Source organism: Alosa sapidissima, chromosome 21, assembly GCF_018492685.1.
Source record: "Alosa sapidissima isolate fAloSap1 chromosome 21, fAloSap1.pri, whole genome shotgun sequence".
NCBI classification, from domain to species: Eukaryota; Metazoa; Chordata; class Actinopteri; order Clupeiformes; family Clupeidae; genus Alosa; species Alosa sapidissima.
The window spans coordinates 19,080,362-19,096,344 of record NC_055977.1 but is presented as its reverse complement, the minus strand read 5'-3'; the positions used below and the strand labels follow the sequence as shown (position 1 = coordinate 19,096,344).

The 15,983-nt window shown below is 45.8% G+C and overlaps 1 protein-coding gene across 2 annotated transcripts in view; it reads right to left on the bottom strand.

Moving 5' to 3' along the window:
• Window positions 1–1,852: 1,852 nt before the first annotated feature.
• LOC121695388 (semaphorin-6D-like) overlaps window positions 1,853–15,983 on the bottom strand; it is an 87,111-nt gene continuing 72,980 nt past the window's right edge. For both annotated transcript variants that reach the window (XM_042076171.1, XM_042076170.1), the window contains 3 exons: window positions 12,902–12,960; window positions 10,870–10,920; window positions 1,853–5,096 (listed from right to left, as the gene is read on the bottom strand). In XM_042076171.1, coding sequence (XP_041932105.1) covers window positions 3,631–5,096; window positions 10,870–10,920; window positions 12,902–12,960 — 1,576 coding nt within the window. In that variant the 3' untranslated portion in view covers window positions 1,853–3,630. The remainder of the gene's footprint in view (window positions 5,097–10,869; window positions 10,921–12,901; window positions 12,961–15,983) is intronic.

Here is a 15,983-nt window from a genome sequence, read left to right as displayed (position 1 = left end):
TATACTGTATTATTCTGAACACTATACTGATGCACAGATGCTGGATGGCATTTAACTTTAGGAACCCAATGCACTTTTATACAGGTTCATGGTATACTGTATAGGCTAGAGGGCTATTTTGAAATGCATCAATGTCACAGCATGAGAACTTGAGAACGGGACACAGATGCAGGACTATATTCAGGCCCATAAACTTCTCCAGGTTGCTACTGAAGGTTTGAAGTGTGACAGTCAGCCTCCTGTAGATCACACACAATCACTTTGATTTAAAGTCTTTATATTCATTAATGACATGGTGATGTTTATTATAAAAGATGTTCCTAAAAAGACAAGGGCATTTTTGTGTCAGTTGCTGAATGTTTGGGGTATCACCATCAACAGAATATCAACATAATGGGCTCCAACTCCAAATTAAAGTGTAATTCTGTAAGCTATGCTGCTCAGTTATTTGTAATTGTAAATTCTTAAAATGCTGTGTGATGCTTTAAACTCACCAGAGTCTGATTGCCAACTTATACAATGTTCTTAACAATTGGTATCAGCCAAACTAAATAAACCAACTGCATGTTTCCATACAGATTTCCTTGACTACTGTAATAGGTCTATTAACCAGATTAAAAACAGTATCAGAATATGTTTAATATTAATATATATTTCATAGCAAGACTAATTGCACTAAAAAAAGAAAACATTAAAATGATATCCGGTGGAACATTGTTCAACTATTTGACTAACTAAACCAACTGCAAGTTTTCATACACATTTCCTTGACTAATAGGTCTATTAACCAGATAAAGATCAGTATCAGAATGCATCTAATATTAATAGATATTTCATAGTAAGACTAATTGTACTAAAACAGAACATTAAAATGGTATTTGGTGGAACGGTGTATTAAACTATTCGATTTTCCCAGTAGCGTGTTCCTCTCGTCCCACACGACTACACACTCCCACTCCCTATGTGTGGCATCACTGGTACACAGCTCTGGCTGAGCCTCATGGATGCGGACTCGGCATGTGTGGGAAAAGCAGGAGCATGCATGACAAATCCTCATCCAAGTCTCCTGACGAGAGGAAGTGTGGAGGTGTCTGCGGTTATCTATGTGACACACAATATGGCATCAGCTTGTGGAAAACTACTTGTGATTTTCCACTGACCCATGCTGCATATTGAGTCTCTAATTGACTGTGTGTGTGAGTTGTGAGCTTCTTTTATTGGCATGTATATATAACATTGACTAAACTAGTCACTAAACTTTTTATTGACATATAACATTGACTAAATTCCATTAGATTTCCGGAAAATGCAGATACATGTATGAAATGGCTGTCTGTGAGTGTGTTGTAAACTCAGAAAGTTCAGAAAGCACTACTGTATATGGAATCAATATATATCAATATCAATAGTGCTTTCTGATCTTTCTGAGTTTACAACACACTCACAGACAGCCATTTCATACATCTGCATTTTCCAGAAATCTAATGGAATTAGTTTAGTCAATGTTGGCTTCCCCAGATTCAACATTCAGTGGTCCCAGAACAGAACCTACAGTTCTTCTGCCAACACTGCAGCTGTTTGGTTAAATCACATTTGTCTCACCTCAAGAATGAAATCCGCACTCCCACACGTCAACATAAAACAGGGGTTTTCACTGTGGCCCACTGGTGGTCAGTGATGGTATTGCAGATGTCCCCTGCCCTTGCATCCAATAATGTTTCACGGTAGGAATATTTTTTTCTTTTGCTTCACAACCCCTGATGTTGCCCTTCAGTTCAATTCAGAACAGCACTTTCAATTGAAGACCCCAGACATGACAGAACATTAAAGAGAACACACACAAGGTTTTCTTTTAATATGACGACTTTATGACCATTTTTCAATACCAGTGTGGACTACACCCCTGTGCATGCTATTGGTTTCCTCTGTGACTAAGTGGATTTTTTTTACAAACAATATAAACATAAAATACTAAATGGGAATAAGACAAGGGGACAACACTGTATAGAATGAAACTTTAAAATGAACTGTGGTTTCACTTCGTTGAACACCTCAATACTTGAACTCATGCATTCCGACTCAGACCAACACTGCCCTGAATGCTCACATCATACCCCTACATTGTTGGTCAACATTTTGCAGGTGTAATATTCTAAGATGGTGTCATATAAAGTGCTAACACAACAGCCTTAACACACTGCTTTGGGAATTTGGGGAGGAGAGGAGAGGACTAAGAAAACATAGCAGTGCCCATTATGCAAACACATACTCATTGCCCTTTTCCATTATCACATAATATTAAATAAGGCACACATTTACACATACAGAAATGTTTGGCTAGTAGTTATTACACAGAATCTTTATGTACACTATTTGTTCACAAAATATATAGCAATGGTACAGTTATGACTAGGGGTGTAACACAGGCAAAACTTCTAGCGTGTTGCTGTACTGGGCTGTGTTGCTGTTTCAGTCCACCAGGGGGTACTGTGGTACCTCTACAAGAGCAGAGTGTAGGGAACTTCAGCCAACTGTGCACATAACCATGAGCAACAATAGCTTGGGGAGGGGGCGGTTTCTTACCCAGGTCGTCATGAGCTGTGCTCTACTGCTATCTGCACAGACCAAATTCAAAGGAAAACCTCCCTCTCTCTTTCTCAAGCTTTCTCTGTGTACTACTGCAAACTGACTGAAGCTGGGCCTGCACTGACAAAGCATCATGGTGAAGACCCACTCTGTCCAGCTGGCATTACCATCCCAACTGTTCTGGTTAGATTACAGTTATTAACTGTTAGGAGCCTCTCTTGAAGGCATGTGACTGCAGGATTGAGAGGTTGTGGATGTGTGTTGTTCATCGGTTGCTGGGTTATTGCTGAATACCATCGAAAGAGTCTATCTGTGGCTGGACGGGCATTTCTGAGGGTCTTCCTTCCTCCAGGACAGCATAAAGGGCAGGCCGAGTCCACTTGTTCAACGCTTACACAGCTGCTTTGTAGAGTTAATGCACATGGACTGATGTCGTTGTACTTCTCACACATTCAGTATACTCTTGTCTTTACACATATGCAGTATGCAGTGTGTAACAAAGTTGCACAAGGAACCGTGACAGTGGCTGTGTATTGATTCCGAATGTGGTCTCGTCTGCTGCTTAGCATTAGACAAAAGCCCAAGAGGACGCAAAGGTTGTGGTTTTACATTCCAGGGCCTCTTGGGAAAGACGACCGATGAGCGCAACGCCCGACTTAGCACAGCGCCTTGATCTGTGTGTGACCTTCCGTCCCTGATCCTGATCCTCGGTGTGGACTGTGATAACCAATACCAATATGGTACAAAAAAAAAACATTCATTTTCTTGCAGGTTAAGCACTGACAGGGGCTTGAATCTCCTTCATAGCGCAGAGACATCTTGGTCGTTGGCCAAGCTGCCATAAGGGAGAGATGCTTTGGAGTGTCTCTCTTCTCTCTGCCAAGCATGACTCGGAGTCCCAGAGGATCAGTCAGTGTGAGGATTGCACTGGAGCGAGAGTCAACCATTAATTTCTGTACAGCTCCGTGGTGTGCATCCTTGGACAGAAGGGGGGAGAGGAGAGGACGCTAGGTTGGTCCTTGAGCAGGGGGGAGTGGGGGGCGGTCAGTAGTTGAACTTGCCCTGCTGGCCGAGGGGCGAGGAGGCGGGTAGCAGGAGGGGTTTGGGCGGCAGTTGGGGCTTGAGCGAGGCCGTGCGCCTCACCATGGCAGCGCGGTGCATGTGAGGCGGCTCGCTGTAGCTGTGCTGCCGTGTCAGGCAGGTACCGCCGCCTCCACCACCTGCGCCGGGGATGAGCGGCCGGCTCGCCTCCCCAATCTCGTAGCCGCCGCCTGAACCCGAGCTGACCCGCACTAGCCGCTGCTGCGCCGCCGGCCACTGGCTCATGCTGCTGCGCTGGCGGGGGATGGCGCCCCCGGCTCCCGCACTGCTGCCCATACGGATCAGGGACTGCCGCTGCGACGGCTGCCGGGACACTGACCGCTCCGGCACGGGCTGCAGCTGCTGGAGCTGCTGCTGCTGCTGCTGCTGCTGGTGGTGGTGCGAGTGCTGCTGCTGCTGAAGCTGCGGGTGCGAGGGGTGCGCGCCGGACGACAGCGACTCCGGAGGCATGTCCAGCCGCCGCGTCAGCCCGTCGCGGGGCAGCGTGGACGAGCTGTAGTAAGACGCCGTCTCCGTCTCGGGGATCTGCGCGTGGTGCAGCGAGAAGCCCGGGCTGGACGCGCCGGGCAGGAGGGCGGAGGTGAGCACGGCGATGCCGCCGCCCGCACCGCTGGCGTTGGCCTCGTGGATGTGCTTCAGGAGCTCGTCCAGCGTGGACACGTCCACCACCGACTGCGGCCCCAGCGAGTAGGGCTGGGCCGGTGACGGGGCGGCCGTGGCTCCTGCCATGGCGGCGCGCTCGTCGTTGGAGATCTTCCGCTCCTCGGGCAGGTGCAGGGACAGTCCGGGGCCCTGGCCGTTGGGCAGGCTGTGCGAAAAGGGGTACACCTGCTGGGTCAGCCCTGAGCAGGGTCTGGACGACATGCTGCTGCTGCCACCGCCGCTGCCACCGCCCAGGGACGCCACGTTGGGCTCCTTGGCGTTGTTGCAGTTCTGATTGCGCTCCCACTGGTTCCGGAAGGCCTTCATGCTCTTGATGGGCAGCTCGGGAGTCGTGTCTGGGGTGGGCAGCCCCGACAGGTCCTCCCCCTGGTGCAGGCTCAGGTCCCGGCTCTCGGCCCCCGGGGTACCGTGGCTGACGGGGGTGCAGTGCTCCTTGCCGTTGGGGATGTAGGAGTTGTAGACCTTAGGCGAGGAGATGTCCATCTTGCTGTCCATCTTGCCGGGCTGGGTGTCCAGCAGGCCGTTGAGCTTGGCCAGGCTCCGCAGGGAGAGAGCGTGGGGCAGGGGTGTCTCGGGTTCCTTGTCCAGCTGCTGGCCGTGGCGGTGGGCGCTGTGGCTGCAGTAGCAGGAGACCACAAAGGCCGAGAGGAAGGCGCCGAGCACGAAGGCCACCAGGACGCACGCGATCAGGAGGGTGTAGTGGACACTGTGGCTGGCCTTATCCATCTCCGGGGCTCCCTTGACACCTGTGGACAGAGAGAATGAACATTTGGAGAAGGAAAAAAAAAAGAAGGGAAATGTTCAATGTGTGGGGTCATAAAGTTTGACAATGTCTAATAGAAAGCCTAGAATTTCAGTGTGTAGGCAAATGACAAGAGCACTCAAAGTGTCCTTTCACCAATTTAGCATCTAGATTTGTGCTACACTTTTATAGGTTATATTTTACAGCTAAAATTAACCAGGCAATTTCTCTGGTATTCACAGCAGAGTTTAAAGTGTAACGGCCCACACCACAGAGCCTTTATATTTGATAACATGAAGCTCAATGCACTGGCAAATGTTCTCTGTGGTGGAAAAGAAACAGATCAGAAATTTGGATCTGGATATTCATGAAAGCTGTGTGGCTGCAGGGGCAACTGTTGCTTATTTTGGTATAAAAACATCCAGACAAAGCAACAGAGGAGGCTTAGCAGATTGATCACACACATACACACACACACACATACATACACCATACACACACAGACGTATCCTGACACTGACACAGACACATACACACACATGCACACACGCACACCGAGACCCACATGTGCGCACACACACACGCTTTTACACCCACTTAAACATGCACAAACATTATGTCCCACTGCTGCACTCTGCCTTGTGAACCAAATAACATTTTTCGTCTCGCTTTCATCTCATTGTTTCTCTTTGTGGTGTAAAAATAGACAAAGGCGAAACAGAGCAGAGATAGTAATTAGACTCAAAAAAGATGTGATTTTTTTCCCTTCTCTTTTCTCGCCTTCACTCACTCTCTCTCTCTCTCTCTCTCTCTCTCTCTCTCTCTCTCTCCCTCTTTGTCTCCGTCTCGTTTCTCAAGCTGCTCGCTGTTGAGCAGGACCCTCCTGTGTGGGTCTAATAGGCACTTTTATGTAGGTCATGAAGTTTCTGCAGACAGTTGGTCTCGGTGGACTTGAGTGCCACTAATGGGACCAAAGCGCCCTGGCGCAGTGGGCCAGCCTATCAGTGCCACCTCCTGCAGGAACCGGTGCACTGGCAGAGCTGTGTGGCCTCCGATAACACGACACAAGACCAGCAAAGATGCTTGAATAGATTCCACATGCCAATTACTTTAGGTACCCACAAGAGCTTTTTTTGTATTTTTAGAAATATAATATGGCAGATGTTAAAAGCAAAAAATCTAACTTTTAGGAATATTCTTCATCAAATAATATACCAGAACTAAAACAGTGCCACTACAACACAACTAAAGATGTGTGAAGGCCACAGGAATATGTTTACGCTCCTTTCAACATGCGGCTGTTTTTACATTCAACAGACCCTCTGCTAAAGGTCTTAAGGTTACCTTTGCGATGGACCACCAAACACAGCTGACCTTCTCCTGGCTGTCTGGAAAGGTCGGACAAGAGCCCCTCACCTGTGGAGGCTTTCTCCTTAGGTGTAACAACAGCTCCCCACAATTATATGAATAGTCAAGCGCATTTGTATGCCTTTTGTTTGGTCTGTTTTGTCTTACTGTCACAGACAAACATGACTGGCTTTAGGTATGCTTTGGTATGCTAATACTTGGCTACATTTGTTTACATCACCTTCTGATTCTTTTCAGATCCACTTAAATCACAGCAACATTTTTTTTTTCAAATCCATTTTCATAACTATTAAGCAGCCAAAACACATGCAGAATAATTCATTCACATCTAGGGAATTAAGGTAAATAGACGATAACTATGTATGACCATTAAAAAATAGTAAGATATGTCTTCCAGCCCATAGTCACAGCCACTACATAAATTCACAAAGGGATATGATAATCTATTTGTGTTCTGTAATGGTGTTGACCGAATTAAGCAAAATGCTGTCACTCATCCTTGGAGAGGAGGATTACCAATGACCTTTAGAGCGCTCACATCACATCAGCCATTTTTTGAGCCAGCGACACATCCGAAAAGGCTTTATGCAATGTGCTTTCATATTGACCCACACTGCTTGATGGTCGCTCCAAAAAGAGCATCTGTTCAATCAGCACACCCAATGTTACACAACTATTTGACCCGTCATTTTGTTGACCTCAACAGCTTTTTGGCTAAATGGCTCTCACATTTTTTTTGTGACTCACACATTTTTTTGTCACATAGAATTTTTGAGGCACTCATGAATAATAAGTGTCTCACCGCTTCAAACCAACAGAGTGATGTTTGAAAAAATGACAGGCTGAATCACGAACATCGCTTAGCACAAGTTCCATGTAGGTTAAAAGCAGAGTTCTGCTAGGGCAGGTCAATATAAAAATTGGCTTAGTGCTGATCGAGTGTCGATAGAAAAGCACTGATAATACCGCATGCCATCATGGGAATGACTGATATAAGCAAACAAAAATCAAACAATGGAAAAACTGGCTGTCATGCAGACCTCAACTGAACATACAGTAGAGATTACTGTTGTAACGTTTGTAGAGGCCGCAATAAGACGTTTAATTGTAATTGCAATTGATTTTCGATAAGAAACTGTGCCAACCAGAGGAATAAAAGTGAACAGGTCCATTTTTCAATGGCTTGTATGCATATTCCCAGGTTGAACACATGCACAGACACAAACACACACACACATGCATAAGGCAAACCACACACACACACACACACACACACACACACACACACACACACACACACACACACACACACTGTTTCATGCTTGACCCCTTATTTAAGATAAGCTCCATCAGTAACAAAAAGCTTCCTCTGTTCAAGTAAAGGACCTTTCCTTACAGGTTGACGTCCAACACACACACACATATATCTTGTTGTTTGGTTCTTGAGTGCCAATCAATGGACCATTTGTTACAAGGGGAGGAAACATTGATTCATTGACACGGTTCTCCCATAATGCAATTCAACGGTGGGAAAAGTAAGTGGAATCCCTGATGTGTGTGTGTGGGGGGGGGGGGGGGATGGCCACGCATGTGCACAGAGCCTAGCATGCCACATGAGTGGAAGGTAAACACTTCCATTTACTTGTCTGACAGTTGTGGCTTATTGATAGAGCCCGACCCAGCTGTGGCATGACCCACGGTGCGCAGTATGGAGGGTGATAAACGACAGTTGTCTAACGGGAAATATGTTAAGCTGTTGTAAATGTAATTTAGAGGGTGATCTACCCAGCAAGGTAGCCTACCCGTTGCATGCAAATGAAGACCATTAAAGGCAATTTCAGTGACTCTGACTTCTATAATTGGATGCCACCACCGGTGACGATAATTCAGTGAAGTGTCTAAAGTACTTTTTAATGAGTTGAAACACTCAGTTATATGGAGTGCAGCCCCCCCTCCTTTTTTTGAACCCATAAAGAGCAGTTTCACAACATCCTTGGTCGCCAGGTAAGCCTAAAATTGCAGCTCATTATGCTTATTTACAGGGGTCTCTCCTCCGCCATGTGTTTTACATTTAGAACAAAAGCTTTTTTTTCCACTATTGTGCTTTTCAATAAAGCTTAGCATGGGGGCAAATATTCTCAAATCAAAACATGTTATGGCACATATCTATTGGCTCTTATGCTGTAGTTAAATTGCAAGAATGCAGCCAGGTCTGAATGCGGAAACAGAACATGTAACACACTGTGGAGAAATTCTACAGATATTCCTAAAGCTCTTTACCGGAAAAAGCAATCAAAGCAGTCCTACACAAGGGCCAGAAAGAGATATTATGAGAAGCAGTACTGCAAATCAGAAACAAATGAACAAGAACACATGTACTCACTGCAGCACCAGACAGCTCAGAGACTCTGGGCTCAGACTATGCCTACATGCCGAACAAGACAAGCATGATAACCTGGGGAGGTCGACCTAATATTGCTCCAAACATTGCCGCCATATATTGTAGAGATTCCGATCAGCTACACATTGTGTTTATTGCGGCACTTAACTCCACTCTCAGGAGTGGGGACTTTGAGGCTCTCTTATCGCCTTGTAGCAGTCACAAACAATAATTAAGGTGCCCGCTTCCCAGGGATTGATAAATTCATCGAACTCGAAGCTTGCTCTGTCAGGCCTCTCACATTATGCGAGTGAAGTTCCTCCACACTGCGCTATGTGGCAAGTCTCAGTGCGACAACACTGACTTTGTTTTCAAAGGCGTTTGGAGATCGGTCGTGCCGACCTCTTTTACCTGGCCGCATGTTTGGCATGCTTCACTGAGCTCTCCATCAATGCTGCTGTTACCAGGGACATTTCTGCTAAGCTTTTACTGAGCTCTGAAAAGAAAGTCTTGTAAAATAAATACATAAATAAATAAATAAATAAAAACAGTGATTACAACTCACTCAGCATGGTCTCCTGTACACCAAGAGGCCTTTTCTTTCAACTGAAAAATGTGAGTGGGACTGATGCTTATCGCTAATGAGGCTGCCAGAGTGACCCCGAGCAGATTGCGCCTGCGGGACTCAGTCAAAAAGTTTACCCCCGAAAATATGCCACTCTGAACGCTGAGCCATCTGTACGTTGGGGCTTGGGTCATTGCAGCCCCCTTGGATGCAATGTGTGCTGGAATCCAAACTAACTCCTTTTACCTCAGGTCATGTACGGATCTATGATTTAAAAAGCATTGTTCAATGGACTGAACAATGAGCATTAAGCCTGAAAAGCTTGTGCGGCCTCCACTGCATAAAACAGATTGGTCATATTGTGATGACGACTGTGGGTCATTGACCGCACTCTCTTTCCTCTATGCCTCAGAGGAAAAGCCTATGCTGTGTTCTCTGAGTGCCTGAGCAAACCACCAATAACTACTGTGTGATCTGTTTTGTGCGTTTTCCTTTTTGGAGTTAGGTGGCTTTGGGACATGGAAACAAACCACTCCACAGAAGGCGTTCATCTGCTTAAATAGATTGGCCACGGTCCATGAGCTAGAAGCTGTCACAAACAGAAATAACAGCAGGGACAATTTCACAGTTTAGCCTCTGGTTTCCTCTTCTGAAGTAACATTGTTAATGTTCAAGCGAATGATGGTTTTGTCACAGTTTAAAATTACATTCTCTGGCTTGCATGCAGGTGCAGAACCGGAAATAAACACGTATACGTTTCATCCATTTTGTGAACTAATTAGCTTGGTTTGCACTTGGCTGTGTCAACTGTGTCAATAAAACAGAGTTTTTAACACATCCTTTGATCTCGACAGGAAAAGCTTAAAAATGCATTTTCAATGAAGTGCTAATTTAAATTAGTCGACTCCTTGTAGTAGCCAGTGACCTGTGGTTTAATAGGCTGCAATGAATGCTCTTGCATCGGTACTGAGCAAGATATTGAAGGCGCCATAATTAAGAATTCTTTGCACTGACACCCGCCTTCATGCTTGGCTGACCGGATGGCCGAGGTTAATACGGAGGGCCTTTAGCACAGCCTGATTTTAAATGTCTCAATTAAATTAAGGCGGGTGACACCCATGTGACCACTGCCGCCAACGAGGCCGGAGTGTAGCTGAACTTTACGCCTCCCAAGCATGACAACGTCCAAAAGAAAGACCATGCAGAACTCCTGCAACATTTTACCTAGGAAACTTACCTCTCATTTATTTCACCCTTTAAAAAGGTCACTGATGGAGTCTTTAGCTTTTAAACATTTGTATAATGTGTGGCATCAGCTATAAAAGCATTAAAAAGATATCTTTTGGCCTTAATGCCAGACCATTTGAAAGGTCACATGCAATGCTGTAGCCTACAGCTTCAGTTGTTCAGGTTCAAAAGCGTAAGCCTGCCAAGTAAACAAGAAAATAAGGAAGAGAGCTTTACCATAAGCCGAGTCTGCTGCGGAGTTCTGATTTCGAGTAGTAGCCAACACATCTGTGGGGGGTGAGAATACAGACACTATCAGCTTTCTATTTTGATTATCATTGTGTAATAGAATGCCAATGAACCAAAATGAACCAAAAATAGTCACGCTATATCTCATTAAGCATAAATCAAGACAAAGGATACAATTCCTATATAATGAGCTGTTAACACTAGCAGGTGTTTCAACACAGATGTGGATTCTAAGTTAATTAGCCCCATTAGTATTTCTGGCTAACCCCTTCAGTAACTTCGACACATGCTGGTGGTTCAGGTCGCGTACTGTATTTGATAGCAGTTTTAACTGGCAAACCGGTCCTCTCTGATTCTGGCATGTGTGTTGGGGGGCATCTCCATCAAGGTGAGCCCAGTGTCCTGCACACCATGGATGGAAATGAATGGTGAAAGCAGTGCCTCTGTGAATACTTGATGAGGAGCTCGCTAGCTTGACTAGCAACTTAGCAGACACAGCAGAGATTTGTCTGGCACTGCTAAAATCATCTCAAATACTATGATCAAATGGCAAGCGAAGATCAGAGATCGTAACATAATTACTCTATGCGGGTTCAAACACCTTAACTCTCAAAGAGGAGTCGATTCTCCTCATTATCTGGCTGTGAATAACCTTTTTAACACCCAGAAACACCATGTCAACATATTGCCATGGTAGGGGGCACTTTGTTTGGGTACCTAATGTGACAATCATGGGGTCAGAAAAATAAGAGACAACATTTCAAGGGCAGTTTGAGTTCTTCTCTACCAATCCTTTCAAGCACATCATGGTAAACATTCACCTTTATTGGCTTAAAACACACAACTGCAGTGCACAGCAGAGGTGGCCATAGGAAACATTAAGCCTGCCCAGCAAGAGCTAGGTTACACTCAAGGGCACTTTGACAGGAAGCCAGGGAGGGCCAGGATCAAAGCAGAAACCCTTAGATTGCCAAGCAGCAGCTCGATCACCCCGGGCCAATGCTGCCATTTCACATCAAGTCATTTATCTTCCCCAGGCGTTAGCCATCAGGAAACAAATATGGAGCCCAGTCCGAAGGTGTGGATCGATACTCGAGTCCCAGACCTTGTCATAAAATCAGCTTTGAGGGCCAGGCTGAATCAAACGCTGAGCTGTAATCAACACACACACACACTGGGCCGGGGCGTTAGAAGTCCGAGCCCTCGAGGCACTGGTGTAAGGGAGCCAGTGGAATGAGAGGTTCAAGCTGGGATTCTGAGGCATGCTCAGAAGTGCACACCAAAACGAATCGAAAATATCATTTGCAAGGAATTTCTAGAATATCCCGCCCGAAAGTATGAGACATATGACAAAAGCAGCTGCTGCGACAGCCAAACATGCGGTCACTGTAATCTTACAAATGGAATTTGTCATCATGTTAACAAAGGGAAGGTCTGCACCTGGACTTCGCTCAGACAGTGTCAGGAAGCTTAGGTGCAGAAGGAGTGAGTGACACCCACCAATTGTTGTGTGGGAATGAGGGTAGACCAATGAGAACACAGATGAGGGGTCAGAGAAGCTTAATTATATTGCAAGCTGCAAGCTGCTTTCATCCTGGTTTTGCTGCATGTGTTTTGAGAATGGAAAGGTCAGTTCCACCCTGTTTTCTCATTCACTAGGCTCACCAGGAACACCACCATGTAAACAGCAAAGGCTACGCAATTAGAATAGCAAAGGGTATGTTAGTGATGCAATTTTAATTTTGAACGTGAAATTTTCCAGGCTGCTTTGACATCCCATCCATAGGTAAAATGTTTCCTCTCTGTTTCAGCATCTGAGTGATTAAAACTACAGTGGGACTGTCTATCTACACACCAAGAGGCATGGTAAATACATATCGGACTTATTTCCTCAAGAAACAAATACGCAGTCACTAATCTAATTTCAGGTGTGATTTGTGCTGAATTCCCTTTGCGTTTCCTTGGGGGGAAAAACACACAGTGAGTCTGGCCTGTTTCTATGACAACGATGCAGACTTACTGTGACAGGTGTCGGGGTACTTTGAGTGGTCGCCCTCGATGTCCTGCTCAAATCCAGCCCTGGAGAAGCCAGGAAGAGAGAGAGAGAGAGAGAGAGAGAGAGAGAGAGAGAAGGTGAGAAGGAGTCTAAAACAAAGGAAGGTTGAGACATCATTTTGGTCACCATTGGATGCCAGTGCTTCGCACACACACTAACTGAGCCCCTTTAAATTGAACATCAGTCATTCATCCCCAAAATGTCGATAGGAAGCTAATATGCCTTTTCCACAAATAGCAGCGCCGCTAACCTGCCAGTCAGCTTCAAGTGAAATAAACAAACACCTTTAGTGAGGTGACACACACGGAGACTGTGGTGGCGGTGCTAGTCCCTGTGGAATGGAAGAGGGGTGAAACAGCGGGAGAAGGGGGAAGGGGGGGTGGGTAGAGGAGAGGAAGAGAGAGATGGAGGTATAGAGAGAGAGGGAGAGATATCTGCTGTGCTAGGCCATTAATGAAGTCTGAATCGCATCTGCGGTCCAATTAGAGCCTTGTGTTTGCTCAGGGAAGGGCGGTGGTGGGGAAAGGTTAACCGTAAATCACCCTTCATGGACAGCAAGGCACACGGACAGAGGCTCACCTTATTACAAGTGCATGGTATGGGAAATGAAAACCGGCCTTGAGAGAGTTAGGAAATCGCTATGGATAATCTGACACAGAACCTATAGTGTAAGATCTCAGAGATGTCTCATTTCAGTTGTCCTATGCTTTGTTCTTTGTCTATTTTGCTTTTACAAAAAATATATTTCTGTCCCTCACTTTTTAATCAATCCTATCCATTTTAAAATCCCTATCGAGAAAGAAATAACCACTTGAGTGTAAAAAAAAACTTCATGTATAAGACACCCTCTAAGTATAGCTTGGAGGAAAAAAAAACTCTTCATCCCTTCACAGTCTCCCAAATTTGTTCTGGCAGACACACTGATGTCTTCCCCATTGGTGCTGCTGGAGAAGCAGAAACAGGTAGTGTGGTGTGTCTCTACGCTGGGGGGTAACCTGGAGGACTGTCACACCCAATCATTCCGCTACAGCCCTCTCAATTTACCGTGTGGTCCGACCACTGAGTTTTTTTTTCACTTGTTCACTGCACCTTTATCCGCCTCTCGCTCATTCCGCCTCTCGCTCACACACACACACACACACACACACACACACACACACACACACACACACACACACACACACACACTCTCTCTCTCTCTCTCCTCCACACTCCTTCAATGTCACCAGGCATACACACACACACCCTCCCCCATTTTCAATATACTCAGAGGTATGAGGCCAGTGAGGCGGGGCGAGGCTGAGTGTTATTCATTAGACTGACACAAGAGCGCTGTCTTCTCTCTGTCAGTCATGGAGATCGACAAAGACACACTCACTGTCACACACACACACACACACGCACGCACACATAAAAACACACCCCCCACTACACACACTCTTGCATGCATATATGGCTTATTTCAAATCCTTTTGAGCAGCCACCCAGTTCAACCTCAAAAGCAATACTCCCACATTCATATATCCAGCTTCATGCATATGCAGTGTCAGCACAAGAATCACACAGAAATAACCTCAGCCCCATCTATAAGGGCCATTCAAGTCCTCCACACTTTTCTCCTCTTATGAAACATTCTTCTGGGGAAAATATGCTGGAATCTCTCTCTCTCTCTCTCTCTCTCTCTCTCTCTCTCTCTCTCTCTCTCTCTCTCACACCGCCCCTCTGATCTTTGTGAGCAGCGGCCTGCCCAACTGGTCTGCGTCACTTCACCTCTGGACTAAAGCCCCTCACGCGTCCTGGCAGCAAAACTAAACACCCCATCTGTTCCTCCGGCACAAGCTCTAAGCTGACGTCTTCCACATGACGTGCTTCCCTGCGTGTCCAGAAATGTGCAGAAGGGGCGCTTTGCTAAACTCACCTCCTCTGACTCCTCTGGCTCCGTTAATATTTCATTGCGGTGGCCGCAGCGGAGTGGCCTCCCCCCAGGATGCACGCTAAAGGTGTATAGATGAAGTGACCTTTCCAACGACTGTATCTTGTTTGTTATGCTGCACTGTTTAGCGCGCACAGCTGGAGAATTGTAATTGCGGCGTGGGTCAAGGTGACCGTCATTATCTGCACTCTGTTCTGTTCGCGGTAACTCCTCATACCACGGAGGTTTGAGGCTGAGGGAGGGTGGGGGGGGGATCTAGATAACGCTCATGATGAACTGAGAGCAACCACGGGAACAACAAACTCGAAAAAAAAACAACAAAAGTCTAAAGAGATTTCACAGTCAAAGTCTGAGACAAAACTAGGGTTTGTATTTGCATTTCAGGCAGATGAAGGAGGGGAAATAGAAGATGGGAAAGGGAGGAGAGAGGGAGTAAGCCATAGAGTAGGCAGTCATGCAAAGAGTACAAGGCCAAGGTTGGGGGAGAGTAAGACTGTGGCTCCATATGGCTCCATATAAATGTGCATTACTTTCTGTGTGTCTGGAAAATAGAGGAACAGAAAGAGTGTGAGAGAGAGAGAGAGAGAGGCAGATAGGCTGGAGACCTCTTGGAAGAAGAGCACACAGTGGTAGACATATTGGCTGTTGGCTCTTGTAAGGATGCTAGTTGACAGAAAGACCCCGTGATCAATAATCTTATGTGTCCACCGCCTACAAGAGCAGATCAATCAATTATGGTTGGCTGGCCGATCAATGATACAGCTCCAACCCATTCACACTAAAGTCATGCATTGTCGCTGTGAAATGAATGTAGTCTGAAGGTGTGGCTCTGCTCTCTGCTTGCGGATGCACCCAAGGACCAAGTTAATGCTCTTTAAAATCCTAGCACAACTCCAACTATACATTATCATAAATACATATGACTGTAGGCTATCATTTCATACATACAGCAGATTGGACTGTTTGATTTCTGAGGTAACACTACTGAGTGCTTGAGAGTGCTTGGTACATAATGCACAGTGTATTGTGTGTTTATCTTAGTTTGTTACAGTGCATTATATTCAAAATCTGTTAAAGTAGCACTTTATTTCAGCTACCTTTTTATTATTATAT